Genomic DNA, 26,739 nt, shown 5'->3' on the forward strand with positions numbered 1-26,739 from the left:
TTCTTCAGGCACTCTGTCTATCAGACCTAGTCCCTTAAATCTATTTCTCACTTCCACTATATAATCATAAGGAATTTGATTTAGGTCATACCTGAATGGTCTAGTGGTTTTCCCCACTTTCTTCAATTTAAGTCTGAATTTGGCAATAAGGAGTTCATGATCTGAGCCACAGTCAGCTCCCGGTCTTGTTTTTGCTGACTGTATAGAGCTTCTCCATCTTTGGCAGCAAAGAATATAATTAATCTGATTTCATTGTTGACCATCTGGTGATGTCCATGTGTAGTCTTCTCTTGTGTTGTTGGAAGAGGGTGTTTGCTATGACCAGTGCATTCTCTTGATAAAACCCTATTAGCCTTTGCCCTGCTTCATTCTGTACTCCAAGGCCAAATTTGCCTGTTACTCCAGGTGTTTCTTGACTTCCTACTTTTGCATTCCAGTCCCCTATAATGAAAAGGACATCTTTTTTGGGTGTTCTAGAAGGTCTTGTAGATCTTCATAGAGCCGTTCAACCTCCACTTCTTCAGCATTACTGGTCAGGGCATAGACTTGGATTACTGTGATATTGAATGGTTTGCCTTGGAAACGAATAGAGATCATTCGGTCATTTTTGAGATTGCACCCAAGTACTGCATTTTGGACTCTCTTCTTGACCATGATGGTTACTCCATTTCTTCTAAGGGATTCTTGCCCACAATAGCCGATATAATGGTCATCTGAGTTAAATTCACCCTTTCCAGTTCATTTCAGTTTGCTGATTCCTAAAATGTCGATGTTCACTCCTGCCATCTCCTGTTTGACCACTTCCAATTTGCCTTGATTCCTAGAGCTAACATTCCAGGTTCCTATGCAATATTGCTCTTTCCAGCATCAGACTTTACTTCCATCACCTGTCACATTCACAGTGGGGTGTTGTTTTTGCTTTGGCTCCGTCTCTTTGTTCTTTCTTGAGTTATTTCTCCACTTATCCTCAGTTATTGGGCACCTACTGATCTGGAGAGTTCATCTTTCAGTGTCCTATCTTTTTTGCCTTTTCATACTGTTCATGGGATTCTCAAGGGAAGAATACTGAAGTGGTTTGCCATTCCCTTCTCCATTGGACCACTTTTTGTCAGAACTCTCCACCATGACCCGGCCCTCTTGGGTGGCCCTACACAGCATGGCTCATAGTTTCACTGAGTTAGACAAGGCTGTGGTCCATGTGTTCAGACTGGTTAGTTTTCTGTGATTATGGTTTTCAGTCTGTCTCCCCTCTGATGGAGAGGGATAAGAGGCTTATGGAATAATAAAACTGAACTCTTACGTTTTTGTAAGGTTCAGCATATTGAAAAGTGGTCTGGAAATATATCCCTGATTTTTTTTTAGTTAATTATTACAGTCTCGACCAGAGTTCATGACACATTCTGATTTTAGTTAGGTTGGCTTATTTACATCAGCTCTTGAGAGTTTGTGCTTGAATGATTGATTCTTCATTTAGGGACACTAAAGTGCTGTTTCCACTCCATTTTGAGTGGAGAAATATTTCTAGCCTGAAACATTGTGCTTCTTGAAGAGTTAAAGTAATACAAGCTGAACATGAAGATAGTTATTTCATTTATCTTATTCCCTGTAGGATTTAAAATTTCAGTCTTGAGTCACTGGTTAATCTGTCCAAGTGCTCTTTTTACCTGGGTGGTTATGAGTGACACTGTGTACCTGACTTTGCACCTTTGCCTGCTCACAGGCAATGCCTCATTTGCCAGCAATTACATCAGTAAACATTCTAGGAGATACCCCATTTAGTTCCTTTAAGGTTAAGTTTTGTCTTGTTTCAAAATTAAGCTCTGGTTCCCCTATAACTGGGCTTCCCTGGTGGCTCAGATGGTAAAGAATCTGCCTGCAATGCAGAAAACCTGGGTTCGATCCCTGAGTTGGGAAGATCCCCAGAGAAGGGAATGTTAACCCACTCCAGTATTCTTTCCTTGACAATTCTATGGACAGAGGAGCCTGGTGGGTTACAGTTCATGGGATCACAAAGAGTCGGACACAACTGAGCAACTAACACTTTCCCCTGTAACTACTATTGCTTTTCCTAATTGTCCCACATTTTCTAGTGGCATGAAATTTTATCTAAAAGAATGTTTATTATTTTTCTTCTTGGAAATGAAGTAGATTGTGAGGCTGATTCCATGTAGTGATATTTAATTGTCACTTTAACAAGTACAAAATGATGTCCCTTGACAGATAAAAAGGAAATGTGCAGAAATGCTATTAATATGATCCAGAAGTTTGCTTCAGGCCATTAAGCCCAACCCAACTTTTTCCATTAGGCATTTGGGAGGATGCTATTGCTGCTGTCTTCAGAGTTTACAAGAACTAGGAGATCCTATTATTATAAGAACACATGAACACGAGCTTTTGGAAATGTAAAAGCACGCATACTGTGGAAGTATGGCCTGACCCTTTTAACCAGAGTTCACATCCAAAACTCAACCAAGCGTAAGACACTAAAATCATATGCAACCCTTTTATTAAATATTTAATCTGGTTTTTCTTCTTCTCTCTCAGCCTCACTGTGACTCAGCTTAAGGTTAGGATTTCTTGACTGGTCATCACAATAGATTTACTTTATAAAATAACTCCATGAGAGGCCAGAGGCCCTCTGAATTGATCATTTAATACAACCATATGGATTACTTGATTGACTGCTCAATGTACTTAATTATGGTTGTTTCAATTATGCTCTTTCTTCTGCCCTCCTTTCTCTCCTTTCTGGGAGGTTCTAGGGAACAAGCCTGCAGTTCTCTAGGAATAGCGATCTGGCCAGGGTCCACCCAGTGTAGCACTTATCACAGAGCTCCATATAGGAAGCTTTGGGCCCATCTACCTCCTCCATGAGACTATGAACTCTGGAGGGCAGAAGCCATACTTACTCAGCTCTGGGTCCCATTCATTCATCAAAAGTTTATCAAGTACCTAGTGTGCCAGGCACCAGAGCAGTCCCTAGGAATCCCTGCTTTCAAAAAAAAAAAAAAAAAACCCTCTGTTTATGAAGAAAAACAGAAACATGAGTTTAATAATAATAGGTGACATCAGTTTAATGCTTACTGAATGCTGGGTTTTGTATCAAGTGTTTAATATGGACCATCACAGGGATATCCTTGGCAGTCCAGTGGTTGAGACTTTACCTTTCAGTTCAAGGGTGCAGGTTCGATCCCTGGTTGGAGAGCTAAGATCCCACATGCTTCTTGGCCAAAAAACCAAAACATGGAAGTGATATTGTAGCAAATAAAGACTTTAAAAATAGTCCATATCAAAAAAACTTTAATAAAATAATTCTGCACAAAGTTCATAAAATAAAATAAGAACCATCTGAATAAAACCCCATGATGTAGAGACTATTGGCATCTCTGTTTTGCCATTGAGGAAACTCAAAAAATTAACCTATGCACAGACAAGAGTTTGAAAACAGGCGTTCAGTTTTATAGTTTGAACATTTAACCACTAAATCATACAGCATATCAGTTCAGTTCAGTTGCTCAGTCGTGTCTGACTCTTTGTGACCCCATGAATTGCAGCACGCCAGGCCTCCCTGTCCATCACCAACTCCTGGAGTTCATTCAAACTCAAGTCCATTGAGTCGGTGATGCCATCCAGCCATCTCACCCTCTGTCGTCCCCTTCTCCTCCTGCCCCCAATCCCTCCCAGCATCAGAGTCTTTTCCAATGAGTCAACTCTTCACATGAGGTGTCCAAAGTATTGGAGTTTCAGCTTTAGCATCATTCCTTCCAAAGAACACGCAGGGCTGATCCCCTTTAGAATGGACTGGTTGGATCTCCTTGCAGTCCAAGGGACTCTCAAGAGTTTTCTCTAACACCACAGTTCAAAAGCATCAATGCTTCGGCACTCAGCTTTCTTCACAGTCCAACTCTCACATCCATACATGACCACTGGAAAAACCATAGCCTTGACTAGACAGATCTTTGTTGCCAAAGTAATGTCTCTGCTTTTCAATATGCTGTCTAGGTTGGTCATAACTTTCCTTCCAAGGAGCAAGCGTCTTTTAATTTCATGGCTGCAGTCACCATCTGCAGTGATTTTGGAGCCCCCCAAAATAAAGTCTGACACTGTTTCCACTGTTTCCCCATCTATTGATGACAAATGAATGCATTATAAAGTCATAGAGAAGGGAGGGTCTAGTTTCTTTATTTGAAGGACATGGTAAAGTTACAGTAAAGTCTTCACAGAGTAGTCGCATTAAGACTGTAGCAGGCCAGAGAAGGAAGGGGGGTTCAGGCAGGGGGACAGCATGGGAAAAGCAGAGATGCGAAAGCAGGACCTGGGAATGAGCAGTTCATGAACAGGCTGAAGGATGTGGTTTGAGATTTGTGGAAGGAAAGGTAGACTGATTTGACAGAGAAAGTTACGAGTGATTTAAGAAATTGGAACTCCATCCTGAAAATATTATAACAAGCATTTGATGGGTTTTAATCAGAGGAGGGACATAGTTAGATCTTTTATCTTAAAAAGAAATTCTAATGATGTACAGAAAAACAGATCAGTCAGAATAGATGGGATTTGTGGCTTCTCTTTCAAAAGAGATGATACAGGTCTTGGATAAACCCCAGATTCTGACATGAGTGACCCTATTGTCCTGAAGCATTATAAGTTCATTATAACCCTTTTAGAAAGTACTCTTCCGATATGAATCGAGGGTCTTAATTTCACGTCTGGGAATTCATATTAAAGAAACATCATAAAATGCAAGAATGCCTTCAGAACAGCTTTCATGATGGTAGTTTAGAGTGCCTAAAATGTATTGGTGAAGTTAAATGAATAAGTAAGTAATTGGTAGAAAATAGTGGAAATAATGGAAACCATAATAGAAAAATGGTTAACATACCTTCACTGGCTAGTTGTAAATCAAAAATAATGTTCAGAAAATTATATAAGCACATAGAAAAATATTTGATAGCTGAAAAAAAGCAGAGTAAAATAGATACATTATTACTGTAGAATGATTACAACTGAGACCTATGTGTAGATAAACAAACTTGAAGGAAATACACTGATCAAATTATAATGGTGGTAAAAGTGAAAATCAGTCATCATGTCTTTGCAACCTCATGGACTGAAGCCCACCAGGCTTCTCTCCAGGCAAGCATACTGGAGTGGGTTGCCATTCCCTTTTCCAGGGGATCTTCCCAGCTCAGGGATCAAACCCAGGTGTCCTGCATTGCAGGCAGATTCTTTACCATCTGAGCCATTTTATCCTTTGTTCTCTATTTTTCCAATGTTCTTCAATATACTTAATTTGTTTCTATAACAGAAAAAGGTAGACACTTTGGGACTGTATCTTTTGGACAAGTTTGAGTGAAAATAAATAGGAAACAATTAAAAATTGACTTAGTATTCAAATCAGAGTTTAGACATTGTAGACACTTAATAAATGTCAACTGAATGGAAGCTCTGATCAGTTTTCCTTCCCCTTTGGTTAGAATCTTAGAATCCTATTGCAATGCATTAGAAGTTTTACCATCATCTGAACTTATGTAGGCCCACAGAATGGGGGAAAAAACTCTGCTTTTCCAACTTCATACTTGAAGCAGTTGGAGAGAACTCACCTTCCCTGTGCAAAAGTAATCACTCAGTCTCAAATAACATAGAAAAAAACTTTGTTTCAAACATACATCATTTCATAAAGTTATTTTTTCCTCTTGTACAAAGGGAACATTGATTGCTTTCCTGAATACTCATATCATTTTTCTTACCTAGCAGCTCTTGGTCAAGAGTCTGTTCTCTTTGTTTTCAAATTTTTAATGAAATAGAATCCAGAGGTGTACTTAACCTATTGAATTTTGATGGACTTTGATAATCCCGATACTTTCTAATAAAAGGACTTCAGTGCATTAGTTGAGTAGGTCAGCATACTGTGTGCCACAGGAGATGTGTTTTGCTTTAAGATTTTTTGGAGTCCAGAGTCATATTTAGAAGAAACGCTCCCTTTTCTCTGTTACTGTAATGAATTGAAGACATGTTTAAAGTTGAGGGAGGGGACAACATGAAGTGATCTTTTCATTGTTGTGTCATGAGAGAAGAGAATGGCAACCGACTCCAGTATTCTTGCTTGGAATATTCCATGGACAGAGGAGCCTGGCGGGCTACAGTCCATGAGCTCACAGGGTTGGACACAACTGATTGACTTTCGCTTTTTTATATGTCATCAGAACAGGGACCAAGCCCCCAGCACTCAGACTCAGTCTTGATATTGTCCAGCCAAGTGTCTGTGAACAAAAGGGTGTGCAAATTCATGTTTCACTCTTAGTCACATGGTCTAGTGTTTCAGCACACTGCCCAATTCTTTAACCATCTCTCCAAGCAAAAGAAGTGACGATAGAAAGGAAATGGTTAATTTCCAGGTTACTAATTATATCATGGGGGGTTTAAATTGTCATTCAAAGCAAACAAATAGGTGGAAACTTCAGTGATGTGTTGTGAGGGTAGCCAGGGGGTCTTCCTACCTGAAAATAATTCCCCACCAACTTTTCACAAAATTTAAAGTTCACACTGGAGCCTGGCCCTTGAGGGCCTCTTTCATGAGTCGTATATATCTTATCACATTGGCTTATCCATTTCTTAGTGGATGTTTGATTAATTCATCTGATACCAGTAGTAATAGGACCCCCATGAAAATGGAACATAGGTAAGTTCAGTGAACACGTATGGCAAGGGCAAGAAGGGTTCAGAGGCTAGAGCACAGTGCTTGAGGACCTTCAGAATCAGGGGTCACTTAGATGGATCTAAAGGCCAGGCCAGGGGGTAGAGTGGGGGAGGGGACATCAAATTCATTTCAGCTAGGATCTGCCAAGCACTTTCTATGTGGAAGTCAATGGAATAAGTATCCACAGAGACCAAAAGAAGGAAAAATACAACATGGCCTTTTCATTCAAGGGAGTAAACATTACAATGTTTAGGAAAGAATTAAATAATTAAACATTTATGGGGTGTTTACTGTGTGATAGGTACCATTCTGAGTGCAATGTCTGTGTCATCTGACTGATGCTGTGATCAAGCCTATTACATAGGTACAAGGACTGCATTCCTTTAATAGGTTTGGAAACTGAGGCACAAGGGAATTCAAAGCCTTTCAGATTTTGGTCCCAGCATTGACTCCAGAGTCCTTGCTTTTAAGCATTGTTCTATACTGCCTCCCAGATAATTTTTTTTTTTTAATTTCATGGCTTCTGAGCAAAGGTAAACAAAGAAAAATAAACAGTATACCGTATGTGTGTAATGCCAAATTTCTTCTACCTTGTTACCTGAAATCTTGTAAAATATGAGATATCCAAAGAATCTTTTTGCTATTCTAAATATACTTGACTTGGATACTTGGATACTTGACATCTGATCCTAAATTTTCTTGGCTTGGGGTTAATTGGACCTAAGGGATTTTTTCTGTTATTGTGCTAAAGCCTTAGCCAAGAAGTATTTTCTTTTCAGACTTGCTACCTGAAATGTAGGCAGTCAAGCAGAGTTACCTGGGGGCCTTTGATCCCATTAGAGAGTTCTGAATTGGTAGCTCAGATCCTTAAATGAAATATGATATTAAAACAACACCAAACTGAGATCATAGGAGATTGCAGTGTAGCGTATACAGTCAGAATAGCCAGGATTCAGGGCAAATAGAATGTCAGTTGGCTTCGTTTGCTCAGTTTGTGCCTTTCCGTTCACTCTGCAGTGGTTCTTGACCCACCTCTTCACATAGCAGGAGCACAGCAACACACAAAACCTCTTAACTCCAGTGTAGAGATTTTTAAACTCTGAGTCTGATAAACAGCAGCATCCTTATCACTCCAGGAAAACCCGAGACAAATGCTGCTACTGAATTGAAATTTCTCCAAGTGCAACCTCTGCTCTCATGCCGTCTTCCCACAGTATTTTATGTTCACGAATGTTTGCTTCATCGCGTTTGGCCTTTCTTAAGGGAGGCCTAACCCAGTGGCCTTGTGCTTGCAGATGGACTGGGCTTCATCTAGGTCCTGTTATTTTATCAAGGGTGGTCTGCAGGTCCTTGTTTTCTGCCTTCTTAGGGGTGACCAGCCTTCAGCAAAGGTAGTAACTACTTCAGCAGTTACACAGACAGTATTTCAGTGTACAGATTCTTTCAGCAAGTGTCAATGGGAAGCTTTCCGTGTGCTGAAGCAGAACCTGGCCTAGAGTCTCCTGAAATTCCATACCCTCATCACCTCACTTGCCTCACCTAGCTCTGGCCTTGAGCCCACACCCTGTGCAGGACCCCAGGATCACAGAACTGCTAAAGACATGGCCTTTTATCATATCCGGCAGTCTGTTGGAGACACATCAGTCAACCATGGATATTGTTGTTAAACATGGATATTATTGTTAAACCATGCTACGCATTTTTTTTTCTTCATTCCCTGTAGCTGACCAAAGGAGCTCAAAACAAGAAAAGTAACTTGGATATGTGATTTCCTTTAGCTTACAGATTTTCCTGAAAAAAAAAAAAATCAAAATACTTCTCTGTGAAACCCTCAGAATTAACCTAGGGAAAAATATCTTTAATGCTGTCATTGACCGAGTGAAAGAGTGAAACTCTCTTTTGTCTCAATGAAAAGATAACAGTAATAAATGCAGAGGCAAAACATATGTGGCTCATAAGTGGCCTTACCAGTTCACTACTTTGAAAGTTTTTTCTTAAAATTGTCGTCAGTCAAAGGGAAAGACAGGTATCATATGCTATCACTTATATGCAGAACTGTTAAAAATGATATAAATGAACTTAATTATGAAACAGAAACAGTCTCACAGACATAGAAAACAAACGTATGGTTACCAAAGGGGAAAGCGGTCAGGAGGAATAAATTAGAAGTTTGGGACTAGCAGACACAAACTACTACATATAAAATAAACAAGGTCCTACTGTATAGCACAGGGAAGTATATTCAGTATCTTGTAATAATCTGTAATGGAAAAGAATCTGAAAAAGAATGTATACTATATATGTGTGTAACTGAATCACTTTACTATATACCAGAAACTAACACAACATTATTAATCAACTGTGCTTCAGTTAAAAAAATATTCGTAGTCAGTCAAATATTTATTTTGGAAAGGGAGAGTTAATTTCCTTTTTGGTTTCTGACTGAGCTTTTTAGGATTCACACTGCATAATTCCCTTGTGATGATACTGAGATGGGAAACTAGGAGCTAGAAATCACCTTCTGACTTTTAAGTTCTGCCACTCAACTTCTCAGCAAGCCTGGTGCTTCACCTTACTTACTTTTCCCCTCCTTTCTTGATAAAGTCTGATTTGGATGGTGGGAGAGCCACTCACCCTGTCCACGTGTTTGCTTCTGTCCAACCTACAGTGACCTTGGGTGCACACATTGAGTATCTAGGAAAGGCCATTTAGTCAGAGATATTTATTATATCAGGGCCATGCTGGCCTTCCATTGTGTTACACACATTCTCCTATTTTCAGTCTGAGCTTCTTAAGATGTAAATCATCAAGAAACAAGTTTCTGTAACATCTTTTAATATTCTGAATTTCTTTTTATTACAGAGCAAAGAGATTGCATTCCAGCTTCATGAGGATTTGATGAAGGTTCTCAATGAGCTCTATACGGTGAGCACATAATCTTTCTTTAGGAAAAATCTTTGGTTTAGAATTCTGGTTTGTGGAAAGACTTCTCTTATTAGAACTCATTCCAAGTAGAGCATTGAAAATGCTTGTCTGGTTGAAATGTGGAACCTACTGACAGATGTGCACTACGATATTCTTTTTCTGCTGTCTGCCAATTTGAAGAAACTGTATTCAAGTAAATACATATATGCAGTCAGAACACTTCAAGAAATGGGACTACGGTTGTCCCCAAAGGAATGTTTTTAAATGGTTGGATTGTATGTGATCTGTTTGTTTATTCTACTCCAGAATATATGGAGGCAGGTAATCTCTTTTGCTTTCTTGGCAATCATTTGCTTTTCTGAATGTAAATTTTATTCAAGTTAATGCATATAAGCAGAAGAAATTAAATGATTAAATATTTTTTAAAAAAACAAATCAATGATTGGTCATATGCCTGTATAAATTTTGTTTTACGCTTAGTGATCATATTATTAAATACAAATTTCTTCTGAAGGAACTTGATGAGTTTTTATTTTATGAGAGAACAGCATATTGAGAATTGAGTAATATTAATTTGTTTTGACTAAAGATATTTGTGTTTTCATTACACAAGATAATTTGAATTTTCCTTTATAAGCAAATTAAACCTGAGACTTATTATTAAAATATGTTTCTTGATTTACTATTTTATTTGTTCCTAAAAAGCAAGTGTGTAAAATGCAGTTTTATGTTTTTAAATTGCATTTCATGCTCCATTGATACTTGCTAATTAAAAGAACCTATAGTTTTAAAGTTTAAAAGGAGTGATATTTTTATAAAATTCACATTCCAGTTTTTCTGTCTGTGTGTGTAATAAATTTGTTTTTATGCAGCATATTTGCCACACCTGTGCTTTGAATTAAATTTACAGTTTCTAATTGCTGCTTCTTTCTTTAGAAACTTTTAACTTCACATGCAAAAACTCGTATAAAAAATATCTAATGAGTTTGAGTTTTTGATGATAAAAGCCATTTGTTAATTTGGGATAACCAAAGGTATCAAGCATTTCTAGAAATCCTGGACATAGAATTTAAAAGTTAAATGAGCATTGTACCTCTGAGGCTTATGAAGAAGAAATTCTCTATCTTCTTGCATTGAACTGTTTTCAGATGAGGGCTTTGTGGTACTTTTCTTGTGGTTTCCTTTGCTTGCTCATTGTTTTACCTAGAAATACAAGTCAGTTTCTAAAACTTTAAAAAATCTACTGGTTATCATGGCATAATAAACAAGAGCCCGTTGTTTATGGTCTGGAACTAGCAGCACTAGTCAAAGCAACAGTGGCAAAGATAAGCTTGACTTTTGAATATTAGAAAAATCAGTAGAATGTCATGAAAATGTTACTTCAATGGGGATGTGTCTAGAGAAATTTCTCCTGGATTCAGCCTATCAAGGGCAATTAGACATTTAGGAGACTATAGTTGAATTAAGTAAGTTGATATTTCCTCAAACCTCTGATCAGGATCAGTCTGAAAGCCTAAAGGAGCCAGGTTCTAGAAAAGGCCACAAGAGTTTCATTTAAATAACCCTGTCAGTCATTTGATCTTTGAATCAGTTGAGAAATCAAGGCACAGAGGAGATAGGCAGTGAGGTTTTCATTAGGTAGTCTGTAGATTACCGAGCTCTTGGAAGAAAATTTTACTTTAACCGAACCAGAGAGAATGCACATTTGTGGTCAGAGGTCATGTTCCTTTGGGAAAAACTTATTACACACACACACAGTTTTTACTCTAAAAAATGATTGTTTTGTCTCTCTTGTAGTTTAGGTTCAGATAGATAAATTCTGTCTTGTTTAAATGAAATCTATCTATTATTCATATTCGGTTTACATTCAGAAAAGAAGAAAAGGTGAGTATTTGAACAGAGGACCAGAGGTTAGGGGAATGTGGTTTAGGTTCTTTATTCAACCACTGACTGGTCACCAATAAATTACCCTCTGAGTTGCATCATGCATAGAATTTTTTAATAATTTTATTGATAGATTGATTTTATAATTGGCTGTGCTGGGTCTTCATTGCTGTGGGCTTCTTTCTAGTTCCTAAGACTGATATTAAAGCTGAAACTCCAGTATTTTGGCCACCTGATGCGAAGAGCTGACTCATTTGAAAAAACCCTGATGCTGGGAAAAATTGAAGGCAGGAGGAGAAGGGGATGACAGAGGATGAGATGGTTGGATGGCATCACCAACTCAATGGACATGAGTTTGAGTAAACTCCGGGAGTTGATGATGAACAGGGAGGCCTGGCGTGCTGCGGTTCACGGGGTTGCAGAGAGTTGAACACAACTGAGCGACTGAACTGAACTAAAGAGTAGAGGCTACTCTCCAGTTGCAGCGTGAAGACTTCCCATTGCAGTGACTTCCCTTGTTGCAGAGCATGGACTTCAGGACCCTCCAGCTTCAGTAGTTGTGGCTCTTGGGCCCGAAAGCACAGGCTCAATAGTTGTGACGCACAGGCTTAGTTGCTCCTCGATATATAGGATCTTCCTGGACCAGGGATCGAACCTGTGTCTCCTGCACTGGCAGGCGGATTTTTTTACCACTGAGCCACCAGCGAAGCCGCACACATAGAATCTTGTACAACTGATGATGTAATAATGATTGTTTAAGCAATTTGTATAAAATATGGAGCCTCAGGAAATTGAGAATGCTATTAATTGCCTTTCAAACAAATTCCCTCCTCCCTTTCTCTTAACCCTTGATACTCCTTAGGAGTTGAAGGTGAACTCCTTTTTTGAGGTGCATTAGCTGCCTTAAACTAGTGGGCTGCTTTATATTACAACACAGTCAGCCTTAGCAGTGGGTAGTAACCTTATGTGTGGGCTTCCCTGCCCAAAAGTAATTCTCACATAGGTCTGTTAATAATTCTATCAGAAACCTTTTTCTTAAATAAGATATGAATGCCCAAGACAAATAGAAAAAAAACACCATATGATCATTTTACATTTTAATTGAAATGGGTTTTATTAGATCCTTTGAGAACAGATTATATCCATCTGGCATGAAGACCTGGACCTCTGAGCAGGAAAGAGAAGATGGTGACATCCAAGTGCTGTCTGGAAGGAGAGGAAAGGCTGTGAAGACATGAATCCTCTTTTCTATAATTTTGCTTCAACCTTGCTTTTGTTTATAGAAATGGGGCCTCAAAATGGTTTTGAGCCAGCCACAGTAGTTAGAATTAGTTGGACCTTTAACAGGTACTCTATCATGCCAGGGAATAATGATATAAACAAGACAGACATTTATTATCTCTGTCACATAGAAGAATTTCAGAGATTGGCAGCCCAGGACTGGTATGTAGGTTACATATAGCCATAGAAGAATCAGGCTCCTCCTAATACACTGTTCAGAGAAACCTACCTGTATCTTTGTCCTTATCTTTGTCTGTCGTCCAAGGTAGTTGCTAAAGCTCCAACCGTTACATCTGCATTTCTGAAATGGAGAAAGGAGACTCCAGTAGAAAGGAGAAGGGAAAGAAGGGCAGAAAGAAGGCCCTCTATCTCTTACAAAGACTTATTGAAGGTTCCATAGCACACTTTCACCTACATCTCATTGGCCAGAACTTTCAGTTTCCACTTTGGTTCAGTTGCTCAGTTGTGTCTGACTCTTTGCGACCCCTTGGACTGCAGCACGCCAGGCCTCCCTGTCCATCACCAACTCCCAGAGTTCACTCAAACTCACGTCCATTGAGTTAGTGATGCCATCCAACCATCTCATCCTCTGTCGTCCCCTTCTCCTCCTGCTTTCAGTCTTTCCCAGCATCAGGGTCTTTTCAAATGAGTCAGCTCTTCGCATCAGGTGGCCAAAGTATTGGAGTTTCAGCTTCAGCATCAGTCCTTCCAATGAATATTCAGGACCGATTTCCTTTAGAATGGACTGGTTGGATCTCCTCGCGTTTCAAGGGACTCTCAAGAGTCTTCTCCAACACCATAGTTCAAAAACATCAATTCTTCGGCGCTCAGCTTTCTTTATAGTCCAACTCTCACATCCATACATGACCACTGGAAAAACCATAGCCTTGACTAGATGGACCTTTGTTGGCAAAGTAATGTCTCTGCTTTTTAATATGCTGTCTAGGCTGGTCATAACTTTCTATCCATGAAGTAAGCGTCTTTTAATTTCATGGCTGCAGTCACCATCTGCAGTGATTTTGGAGCCCCAAAAGATAAAGTCTGACACTGTTTCCCCATCTATTTGCCATGAAGTGATGGGACCAGATGCCATGATCTTCGTTTTCTGAATGTTGAGCTTTAAGCCAACCTTTTCACTCTTCTCTTTCACTTTCATCAAGAGGCTCTTTAGTTCTTCACTTTCTGCCATAAAGGTGGTGTCATCTGCATATCTGAGGTTATTGATATTTCTCCCGACAATCTTGATTCCAGCTTGTGTTTCATCCAGCCTGGCATTTTGCATGATGTACTCTGCATATAAGTTAAGTAAGCAAGGTGATAATATATAGCCTTAATGTACTCCTTTCCCAATATAGAACCAGGCTGTTGTTCCATGTCCAGTTCTAACTGCTGCTTCTTGACCGGCATACAGATTTCTCAGGAGGCAGGTCAGGTGGTCTGGTAATCCCATCTCTTTCAGAATTTTCCACAGTTTGTTGTGATCCACACAGTCCAAGGCTTTGGCTTAATCAATAAAGCAGAAGTGGATGTTTCTCTGAAACTCTCTTACTTTTTTGATGATCCAACAGATGCTGGCAATTTGATCTCTGGTTCCTCTACCTTTTCTAAATCCAGATTGAACATCTGGAAGTTCACGGTTCACGTACTGTTGAAGCCTGACTTGGAGAATTTTGAGCATTACTTTGCTAGCGTGTGAGCTGAGTGCAGTTGTGTGGTAGTTTGAGCATTCTTTGGCATTGCCTTCTTTAGGATTGGAGTCAAAACTGACCTTTTCCAGTCCTGTGGCCGCTGCTGAGTTTTCCAAATTTGCTGGCATATTGAGTCTAGCAATTTCACAGCATCATCTTTTAGGATTTGAAATAGCTCACCTGGAATTCCATCACCTTCACTAGCTTTGTTCATAGTGATGCTTTCTAAGGCCCACTTGACGTTGCATTCCAGGATGTCTGGCTCTAGTTGAGTGATCACACCATCGTGCTTATTTGGGTCATGAAGTTCTCTTTTGTATAGTTCTGTATATTCTTGCCACCTCTTCTTAATATCTTCTGCTTCTGTTAGGTCCTTACCATTTCTACCTTTTATTGAGCCCATCTTTGCATGAAAAGATCCCTTGGAATCTCGAATTTTTTTTTAAGAGATCTGTAATCTTTCCCATTCTATTGTTTTCCTCTATTTCTTTGCACTGATCAGTGAGGAAACTTTAGAAACACAGTTTCACCAGGTTGCAGGGAAGTCTTGGCATTATAAGCTGACTCGTTGGCAGCCAGTTAAAAGTTAGGGATTTTGTCAATTTGATAGAGAATAGGAGATATTTTTAGGTAACTAGCCATGCCTTTCAAAGTAGCTAACATTTACTGTATGCTTATTTTATATGGTTAGTTGTTGTGCTAAGCACACCACTTGCATGATTTTAGGTAATCCTCGTATCATCTCTATGATGCAGTTACTGTCATTATCTCCTTTTCACAGATGAGGAAACTAAGGCTCAGAGAGGCTTGCCAGGTTGCACAATAAATAGTAGATTGGGAGCTCAGGTTCAGCTCTGGTGCCAGAGCCTTTGCAGGTGTGTCATTTTGTCTCTGTTGCCATAGTTTGGGGAAGCCATTCTCTAACATCTCTAAATGTTAATGGCTGCCTAACAACACAAAAGCCTCTTGATGAAAGTGAAAGAGAAGAGTGAAAAAGTTGGCTTAAAGCTCAACATTGAGAAAACGAAGATCATGGCATCCGGTCCCATCACTTCATGGCAAATAGATGGGGAAACAGTGGAAACAGTATCAGACCTTATTTTGGGGGGCTCCAAAATCACTGCAGATGGTGATTGCAGCCATGAAATTAAAAGACGCTTACTCCTTGGAAGGAAAGTTATGACCAACCCAGACAGCATATTCAAAAGCAGAGACATTACTTTGCCAACAAAGGTCCATCTAGTCAAGGCTATGGTTTTTCCAGTGGTCATGTATGGCTGTGAGAGTTGGACTATAAAGAAAGCTGAGCACCACAGAATTGATGCTTTTGAACTGTGGTGTTGGAGAAGACTCTTGAGAGTCCCTTGGACTGCAAGGAGATCCAACCAGTCCATTCTAAAGGAGATCAGCCCTGGGTGTTCATTGGAAGGACTGATGCTAAAGCGGAAGCTCCAGTACTTTGGCCACCTGATGTGAAGAGCTGACTCATTTGAAAAGACCCTGATGCTGGGAAAGACTTAAAGCAGGAGGAGAAGGGGATGACAGAGGATGAGATGGCTGGATGGCATCACTGACCCAATGGATGTGAGTTTGAGTGAACTCTGGGAGTTGGTGATGGACATGGAGGCCTGGCGTGCTGCAATTCATGGGGTTGCAAAGAGTCAGACACGACTGAGCGACTGAACTGAACTGAATAACACAAAACACTTAAGTCGTTTATCACCTTTATATTTTATAAAGCCAATGACACTAGTCATAAAGAACCTGCCTGCCAATGCAGGAGATGATCACGGGGTCTCTAAGATTCCCCAGAGAAGGCCATGGCAACCTGCTCTGGTATTCTTACCTGGGGAATCCCCATGGACAGAGGCGCCTGGCAGGCTACAGTCCATAAAGTAACAAAGAGTCGGACGTGATTGAAGGTCTTAGCACAGCACAGGCATTAATGTTGCTTTAATAAAAACGTAAGTGAGAAATTGAACATGTGCCTCAATAACAACCTGTACTTCTTAGAAATGTTAATTTGTGATCAAACAGAAAGAAAAAGAAAAAACAAAAACAACAAATAAACTAAAAAATTAAAATTAAAAAAAAAAAGGTCTAACAGATGGGACTCATTCAGCTAAAAAATGAGTAAATCAGTATCCTCAGATTCCCTTTCTAATTCACCAGCTAACTTACTTTTGGGCTTAACATGTGAAAGAGAACTCAAGTGGGGTTAAGAAAGCAAGGACAGTGCTCTGCTTTAAGGAAACAAAATGGACTGGACTGGCAGTGAACTTGTACTTGAATCTCAGTTCAGTTAGCCGATCTGAACATCTGTATTAGTCTAGAAACAGAAGCAATAGGAGATTATATATATTTATATGAGAGAGGAATTGATTATGAGGAATTGATTCGTGCAGTGTGGAAGCAAGAAGTCCCCAAATCAGCAGGCAGCAAGCTCGAGAGCCAGGATGTAGTTCCAGTTTAAGTCCAAAGGCCTGAGAACCAGGAGAGCTGATGGTGTAAGTTCCAGCCCAAGTTCAGATCCAAAGCAGGAACAGATCATGTCTCACCTTGAAGACAGGCAGAGGGCAAATTCTCTCTTATTCAGTCTGTTCAGGCCCTCATTGGATTGGATGAGGCTCACCCACACTATTAGGAAAGCTAGTTTATTTATTCCACCGTTTTTTAATGCCTCCTAGCGAGCCAGCTAATTGTAAATATACTGAAGATATGTTGTTCAGTCACTAAGTTGCGCCCAACTCTGCAATTCCATGGACTGGAGCTTGCCAGGCTCCCCTGTCCTTCACTGTCTCCTGGAGTTTGCTCAAATTCATGTCTGTTGAGTCGGTCATGCTATCTAACCATCTCATCCTCTGGCGATATGGATGTAAATAAAAACAGACCATCTTTCTTCCTCACAAGGCATTTATATTCTAGGAAGGAGAAGCAGAGAATAAACAAATGTATAGTCTGACATGTGTAACTGCTAGGAGAAAAAATAAAGCTGCGTTAATACAGCTGAAGCGTCGAGAACAGTGTGTGGCAAATGGCAAGTGGCTAATGAAGGTACGTAGTTAGTGTCGTCCTCAGCGTCACTGTTATCCTCATCATTGGTGACATGGGGGTGGCAACAGCTTCTTGTCTGCCTCTGAGTAAAGGTGAAGAGCAGTGGTAATGTTTAACAGTAATTACGGATGGTGTAACTATCTATTTACACATGGACTTTCCTGGTGACTCAGTGGTAAAGAAACTGCCTGCTGATACAGGAGACATGGGTTTGATCCCTGGGTTGGGAAGATTCCCTGGAGAAGGAAATGGCAGCCCACTCGATATTCTTGCCTGGGAAATCCCATGGACCGAGGAGCCTGGCATGCTACATGGGGATTACAAAAGAGTAGGGCACAACTTAGTGACTAAACAACAATATATATATATACACATACATACACACACACACAAACATACATATAATTTTTCTTTATAAATAGTATGTATTTTGTACATAAAGAAAAAGGAAGGTAACTTCCTATAAGAAAACCAAATCAATAGTAAATATGAAGAGGACTATAACTGGGTTAATGGAGAAGTAGAGAGACAAAAATAGAAAAATGGTGACTTAAAAGGAATATTGAAAACGAAATTTGCCTGCAACAAATCGCCAAAAATGGTGATTTGAAGTGTTATACGTATCCCCTCATACCAAAATCTCAAAAGGTTATGGTATATTTTATGAGAAAACAATCATTTGTCCTGTGTTAATATTTATTTTGCCTAGGTTTTGCAGCATTATACTCGGTGTTTTTTTTTTAAAAAAAAGGAACTTACCGTCTTCAGTAAGCTAATTTCTAATAGAGATTAACACAGATGTCATCATAAATCCATAAGAAATTGTTCAGTTCAGTTCAGTCGCTCAGTCATATCCAACTCTTTGCGACCCCATGAATCGCAGCACACCAGGCCTCCCTGTCCATCACCAACTCCTGGAGTTCACTCAAACTCATGTCCATCGAGTCGGTGATGCCGTCCAGCCATCTCATCCTTTGTCGTCCCCTTTTCTTCCTGCCCCCAATCCCTCCCAGCATCAGAGTCTTTTCCAATGAGTCAACTCTTCACATGATGTGTCCAAAATTGGAGTTTCAGCTTCAGCATCAGTCCTTCCAATGAACACCCAGGACTGATCTCCTTTAGAATGGACTGGTTGGATCTCCTTGCAGTCCAAGGGACTCTCAAGAGTCTTCTCCAGCACCATACTTCAAAAGCATCAATTCTTCGGTGCTCAGCCTTCTTCACAGTCCAACTCTCACATCCATACATGACCACTGGAAAAACCATAGCCTTGACTAGACGGACCTTTGTTGGCAAAGTAATATCTCTGCTTTTGAATATGCTATCTAGGTTGGTCATAACTTTCCTTCCAAGGAGTAAGCATCTTTTAATTTCATGGCTGCAATCACCATCTGCAGTGATTTTGGAGCCCCCCAAAATAAAGTCTGACACTGTTTCCACTGTTTCCGCATCTATTTCCCATGAAGTGATGGGACCGGATGCCATGATCTTCATTTTCTGAATGTTGAGCATTAAGCCAACCTTTTCACTCTCCTCTTTCACTTTCATCAAGAGGCTTTTTAGTTCCTCTTCACTTTCTGCCATAAGAGTGGTGTCATCTGCATATCTGAGGTGATTGATATTTCTTCTGGCAATCTTGATTCCAGCTTGTGCTTCCTCCAGCCCAGCATTTCTCATGATGTACTCTGCATATAAGTTAAATAAGCAGGGTGACAATATACAGCCTTGACATACTCCTTTTCCTATTTGGAACCAGTCTGTTGTTCCGTGTCCAGTTCTAACTGTTGCTTCCTGACCTGCAAATAGGTTTCTCAAGAGGCAGGTCAGGTGGTCTGGTATTCCCATCTCTTTCAGAATTTTCCACAGTTTATTGTGATCCACATAGTCAAAGGCTTTGGCATAGTCAGTAAAGCAGAAATAGATGTTTTTTTTGGAACTCTCTTGCTTTTTCCATGATCCAGCAGATATTGGCAATTTGATCTCTGGTTCCTCTGCCTTTTCTAAAACCAGCTTGAACATCAGGAAGTTCACAGTTCACGTATTGCTGAAGCCACTTGGAGGATTTTGAGCATTACTTTACTAGCGTGTGAGATGAGCACATTTGTGAGGTAGTTTGAGCATTCATTGGCATTGCCTTTCTTTGGGATTGGAGTGAAAACTGACCTTTTCCAGTCCTGTGGCCACTGCTGAGTTTTCCAAATTTGCTGGCATATTGAGTGCAGCACTTTCACAGCATTATCTTCAGGATTTGAAATAGCTCAACTGGAATTCCATCACCTCCACTAGCTTTGTTCATAGTGATGCTTCCTAGGGCCCACTTGACTTCACATTCCAGGATGTCTGGCTCTAGGTGAGTGATCACGCTATCGTGATTATCTGGGTCATGAAGGTCTTTTTTTGTACAGTTCTTCTGTGTATTCTTGCCACTTTTTTAATATCTTCTGCTTCTGTTAGGTCCAGACCATTTTTATCCTTTATTGAGCCCATCTTTGCATATAATATTCCCTTGGTATTTTTCTTGAATTGATGCTCACTCTCTCCAGACACCAGTGACACACATAGCCAGAGTCAAGAGATAGCTCAACAGCCATCCTCAAGTTCCATTAAATTAAGAGGAAAGAACTGAGAAAATGAAGATTTATCAGACTCTTACTATAAAGTACATGCAGGATCCATTCATTTCTCACAGCAGCCCAGTGAGGCAGATATTTGGGATCCCAAGGTTTCTAATGGGAACCGGGGCTCCCAATAATTAGCTCAGATTCACATAGTAAATGAATGCTCCAAAATCTCAGCCCAGTTCTGTCCCCAAGGTCCATTAATTCCCCACTGGACAGCTGCCTTAGGGAAGGATGTGCAGGGCAGGTGGAGAGAGAAAGGGTGGAACCTGATCTCATAGGTAAAACTCAGAACTGGAACTCTTACACTGTACACTCTGATTGCCACTTATAAAAACCTGATTTGTGTGTATACTCAGTTGTGTCTGACTCTTTGAGGCCCTGTGGACTGTAGCCCGCCAGGCTCCTCTGTCCATGGGTTTTTCCAGGCGAGAATACTGGAGTGGGTTGCTATTTCCTTCTCCAGGGGATCTTCCCAACCCAGGGATTGAAGGCATGTCTCTTTTATGTCTGCTGCATTGGTCGGTGAATTCCTTATCACTGAGCCACTTGGGAAGCCCTTAAAAACTTGATAAGTGTTACTGTCTTTGAGAATCTATGGACTGTGACCTGCCAGGCTCCTCTGTCCATGGAATCCTCCAGGCAAGAATACTGAAATGGGTCGCCATACCCTCTCCCAGGCAATCTTTCCAACCCAAGGATTGAACGTCGGTTTCCTGCATTGCAGACAAATTCTTTACCATCTGAACCACCAGTAGAGTTTTCCAAATTGTTGATGCCAGTTATAGAAGTGGCAAACCCACACTGCTTTGCACCGTCAGCTTTAATATTATCATGTGTTCATTTGGGGGGTGGGTGCCTTTTTACAGCATAGCTTTTCCTATAGCTTCAGCATTATATGTGTCAGTACCTGTTCAGCTGTGTGTTCACACACAGTGATTGGTGCAAAGCATCCATTACTGGATAGTCCACACACCTTTGTTTTCTTCTTTGGCGCCCTAACTCTCATTTGCCCGACAAATGTAAATAGAGAATAGAAGGTGTCCCAGTACAAACACAAGTATGCTGAACCTCTTGTACTGGAATTATTTGGAAAACAAGGTCCCTGAATGCACAAAGATATCCTTGCTGGCTTTTACACATCTTTGTTGTTCAGGCGCTCAGTCATGTCTCATCGTTGTGACCCATGGACTGCAGCATGCCAGGCTTCCCTGTCCATCACCAGCTCCCGGGGTTTGCTCAAATTCCTCTCCATTTGAGTCAGTGATGATGTCTAACCATCTCATCCTCTGGCCCCCTTCTCCTCCTGCCCTTCGATCTTTCCTAGCATCAGGGTCTTTTCCAATGAGTTGGCTCTTCGCATCAGGTCTTTGAACCACCTTAAAATGTTAAAATAAAAAACTAATTATTTTTTAGAGGAGATGCAAAGAAGACAGTGTTTATTATTTCAAGCCCTTCCTTGAAAACTAAAGAACTGCTGGCTCCCTGAGCCGCCCATGAACCAGGAGTTAATGCATTCTTCTAGAGTTAAGAAATGTGCCCCAGGCAAGGTTGAAAAGTCATTTCGAAAGAGATTCTTGGGAAGATTTTTCTCTGTGCCTCAAAGAGGGTTTTTTTGGGGGCTAAGTATTTATTTTAGCTCAAGGGCATTTAAAGTATTTGAAATATATATTTCTGTAGTGAAAATGAAAATTCATTCCTTTGAGAGGGACTACAAAGAGGTCTGGGTCTCAGCACAAAACACAGAACAAAGAAAAATACGGTGTAAAGGACATGTACGAGGTTCCCCTAAATGAGAATCTCTCTGGAATACCACAGTCTCCGTGATGCCACCTGGAAAACTTTTTTTTAGAAGCAGTCTATTTCGAGATCTTGGGCTGACAAAGTGTTTCCATATATCTTTCCCCTGGCTTTATTACTAGACACTTAGATGGAAAGAAAGAGAGGTGTTGGGATCACATGACTACCTGCCAACTTCCGAATTCTAATCTTGGCCTTGACACAGACGGGCTTTAGAGACCAGGTTCAGTAGTTGAACTTGTATTCATCTTCCTGCCAACTCAATTACACTTAGTAAAGCCTCCATTGGAAGACTCTCTAAGGATACCTGTCTTTTTTAATTTAAAAAAAAATGTTAATGAAATGTTGATTTATGTGTTAGTTTCAGGTATACAACAGAGAGATTCAGATATATATATATATATATATTTATATACATTTTTTACAGTCTTCCATTATAGATTATTACAAGATACTGAATATAGTTCCCTGTGCTGTACGGCGGGATCCCTGTTGGTTATCTGTTTTATATATAGTAATGTATATATGTTCATCAAAACTCCTAATTTATCCCTGCCCCCCCCCACCCCAGACATCTGTTTGATAAGAACTTTATATGTAAATATATTTTAGGATACCCTGCTAATTACTGAGGTGAAATGCTAGCTACTTCTGCTTGGAATTATTTTCTCTCTGAGATTTGAGATTAGTTATGATTGGTTGTTATGAACTACAAATAAAACTATCTTTTTTAAAAAGTGAGCGGTATGAACCAGAAACAGTTATTCAGCTTAGAAATGGAAAAGAAAGTGTTAGAAAGTATAGTTTAGTAAAAACAAAACATCCCTAAAGAATGTTTCTTATCAAGAATCTTTGTCAAAGAGTACTTTATCCCAACTATTACATTTTGAAATATAGTAGTATGACTTTTAAATGATTAGAATGCTTTCATAACAGACATCTTAATCAGAATGTTTAGTTTGTTGGGTAATTAAGGTACTTAGCTTTGTTCATCATTTTTCATCAAAACAAAATATATAATACTTGCATGTAGAGTAAATCATAGTTATTTTCCTTAGATTTATTGTCTCAAAATGGACTAGAAATATTGGCCAGTAGAAATGTAAAAGCCATGTGAAGGGAGCAAAGATTTAAATCTGTTGATCTAAGTGAACCATTTCAGTGTATCTTAACTCACGTGATTATCTGATAGAATGTTAGCACTGAATGGGCCTTTAGAAATAATCAAATTAACCCCATTTAGGGAGACCGTCACAGAGAGTCAAATTAAGTAATTTGAGTCCCAGGTTGGAACTATAACCCAGATTTTATTCTCATTCAAATTAGCAACTAGGTCCTACTATGTATGTGCTGCTGTGGTGGGAGCTTTACCAGTCCAAGAGGCTTGAAGTCTGGCAAATTTAAGCTACGCAATGACTAAATAGTAACAGCTAACCTTTGTCAGGTAATATTTTGAGCACTTTATATAATCAGCCTCTTAAATCCTATGGAGTAGTGAGGCACAGAAAGGTTAAGTATACTTTGCCCAAGGTCACACAGCTAAGAAGTCTCACACCAAGCTGAGTCAAAAGGCTCAGCCCCACTCTGTACTCCCGTTTTAATGGTGATTGTATTTAAGGCAGACCATTATATACCAACAGAAAGGTTCAGGCAGAGGGCTTTGGAGATCCAAAGAGAAAGGTCTACACCAAGGATCAAGAAAAATTCAGAAAGGAGAGGGCCTGGAAATAGACAGGATTTTAGGAGAAGGAGAGATGGAGAAAAGTTGGGGAAGGTTTTTAAGGCAAAAGGACTGATGTGAACCAACGCTTACAGTTAGGACAAACGGGTGGCATATCCGCAGAATTTCCTTCTGGAGCCATATGTAGAGAGGAAGGGGAAACATCAGAAGTTGGAAGATGTCAGGAGAGCACCAAACGAGTTTATAAAGAGCATAGTAGTGGTAGTGAAGTCGCGCAGTCGTGTCTGACTCTTGGAACCCCGTGGACTGTAGCCCGCCAGGCTCCTCTGTCCATGGGATTCTCCAGGCAAGAATACTGGAGTGGGTTGCATTTCCTTCTCCAGGGGATCTTCCTGACCCAGGAATCAAACCCAGGTCTCCTGCATTGTAGGCAGAGTCTTTATCCAGGGAGCTACGAGGGAAGCTCTATAAAGAACATAGGCACCAATAAAATGGTTAGACATCTGGTCAAAAGCAATTTGAAAACCCAAAAAGCTTTCTTACATAGATTAACAAAGGTCTCTCACCTTTCTTCTATTTTTCTCTCTTCTTTTTAATAAATGAAGTGAGAAGTATTAGATTTGAGAAACAGATTTATGTGTCAAATTCTAAACCATTTTTCATTAAAAGAAAAGGACTCTAAATCATTCTTTCCATTTTAGTTGATGCCACAATTCCAAGGATTTCAAGGTTTTTATGATTTTAAAATTCCAAGCGTCTTGTGTCCTCAGCCTAAATATTTCATGTACTAAAGTTTATGACTTAAATGTCTAATACACACATATAATGTTGAAGACATGTGAAGCATTTCCCTGAAAAGAATTAATTATTTAAAATTGCAGGCGACTTTGAAATTCTAGGAAACGTATTAGCCTTTCATTATACATGTACTTTCCCCCTCAATGTTGCCAACTGTTCGAAACCCTCCCTTTGTCAGTTCCTGCTGCCACTGTGCTCACTATGGCCCTAGTTAATATGTGTTCCTTCAGTAGCTTAAACTTGTATTTCAGGGCCTCTGAAGACTTCGTATGAAAACCCTTTATGAAACAAGGACTTTCTGAATGACCTTCTCTATCACTGACTTTCTCTGTTGACTTGTTGGGCAAGGATTAAGTCTCTTTGCAGCTCAGTTTCTTTGATCCATAGAACAAAGACCATCCCTCTGCTCTCAGCCTTCAGGTGTCGGAGGGTAAACAGGGGAGCACTGATGCTAAGCACTGGCTGAGCCTATTGTGGGCTTCAAAGATATGATAGAAGGGGGGTATTTTTAATAATCTCTGTAGCAGCCATTTAACACTCACTGTGTTGGTGTCAGCTGCAAGTGTTTGGCTTGTGTTAGTTCATTTTATCTCCGCAACAATCTTAGAGGCATGATTCTTATTCCCAATAATCAGTGAGAGAACTATGGAACATGATACAAGACAAAACAAGGATCTGAACCCAGGCAGTCTGATTCCTGAATTTAACCATCAGAGCTGTTGAGAAATGGAATGGTTTATCTCTTAAGACAGTACTCTCCTCCTTTGGAGGGTGGCTACCCAGCCTGTGTGTGGAGTGGGTTTGTGATTTCTAAGTTCTAGAGTTTATGGAATACAATATTCAGTATTGGTCCCAAATCTTAGAATCTGTTCCTTGTCTCTTTAAGTCAGTAGAATGGAAAGTACTAAAAGCATAGTCTCCTCAGCTCTAAAATTGCTAGAGGATCATTTCTATTATATCCAGGTGATACACACTGAGTGGCTGGGAGGGGCCGTTCAACAAATTTATAGGTCCCAGAAGCATATTGATGACAAACAGCCCTGTCATCAATGAGCTAGACTAGGGAAATATTTCCATATATGGTATTGGGTGCTGGGTTAGATATAGGTCTCCACAGCTTTGTGTAAGCACAGAGACACTCCAAGGGCTTCCTGGAGAAGATGACACCTAATTTTAGTGACAAAAGGAAGGGTGGGAAGGGCCTTCCAGAAAAGCAATTTGCGGGATTCCTTGGTGGTCCAGTGGTTAAGACTCCATGCTTCCATTGAAAGAGGCTCAGGTTTGACCCCTAGTCAGGGAACTAAGACCCCCACATGCCATGCAGTGTAGTCAAAGAACAAAGAACATCCCCAACAAAAAACAAAAAGCAATTTACATGTAAGGAAAAGCACAGATACATGAAATCACATTGCCTATGCAGTGAACTCCATCCATTTAAATATTACCCAAGTATTAGCAAACCATTGATGTCAGACTAAAAGGAGTATTAATCTGGACTTTCTTCAGATCTTCTGTCCTTACCACTCTCTCTTTACCCTACTACAAATGAAGTGCTTGAAAGATGAGACAGGAAAATATACTGCAAAATTAGAGGTTCCTGGATAAAATCACATTTATTTCATGTTACAATCTCTGATCATTGTGAAGTGGGCAGATCTTATACCAAATTGTTCATTGCTCTCATGAAGAATTATCCTTTTGAACCTAGTATAAATCAATAGAGAATAAAATATGATTGGATTTCTAATAATAGAATGTGAAGAAATCAAATAGAACAGTGCCTGTTTGTGGTACATCGTATGGGACTCAAGAAATTTTTGCTGAATGTGAGTGTTCTTCAAGGGCTCATTTGAGCTAATCAAAACTAATAACCCCTGCTTGTGACTCAAAGACTTGAATTAGAAGCTGCCTCTAGTGACTCCTGGAAATAGAAATAGCCCAGGTTAAGATTAATAAATGTAGGTTGCTCTTCTTACAAACAAACATTTTCTTGCTAAGAAGGCAGAAACCAATCTATCCTCTTTAGGATAAGTGAGTCTTTTTCATAAATATTTTTATTAAAGTAACAAAGTCTGGTGAAGCTAATTGTAATTTCTATTGCCATGTAAAAAATATTGTTAAATTTAGCACTTTGAAAAATAAGACTGACACCCTGCTTTTAACTAAATTATAACAGTCAAAGATAAAAGCACATAGCAAATCTGTGTGTCAACCCTGTACCTACCAGATAGTTTCTGGGTTTTTCTCCTTAATTAGCCCTTGATGATTGATCACTAATCAGTTTGAGAGCTAATTAAAGTTACTAGAGTAATG

The 26,739-nt window shown here is 39.8% G+C and overlaps 1 protein-coding gene across 2 annotated transcripts in view; it reads left to right on the top strand.

Annotated features, from left to right (window-relative positions):
* SRGAP1 (SLIT-ROBO Rho GTPase activating protein 1) overlaps positions 1–26,739 on the top strand; it is a 295,760-nt gene that overhangs the window by 162,252 nt on the left and 106,769 nt on the right. For both annotated transcript variants that reach the window (XM_040233367.1, XM_040233368.1), the window contains exon 4: positions 9,560–9,622. In XM_040233367.1, coding sequence (XP_040089301.1) covers positions 9,560–9,622 — 63 coding nt within the window. The remainder of the gene's footprint in view (positions 1–9,559; positions 9,623–26,739) is intronic.

Source organism: Oryx dammah, unplaced genomic scaffold (genome assembly GCF_014754425.2).
Source record: "Oryx dammah isolate SB20612 unplaced genomic scaffold, SCBI_Odam_1.1 HiC_scaffold_29, whole genome shotgun sequence".
Taxonomy (NCBI): Eukaryota; Metazoa; Chordata; class Mammalia; order Artiodactyla; family Bovidae; genus Oryx; species Oryx dammah.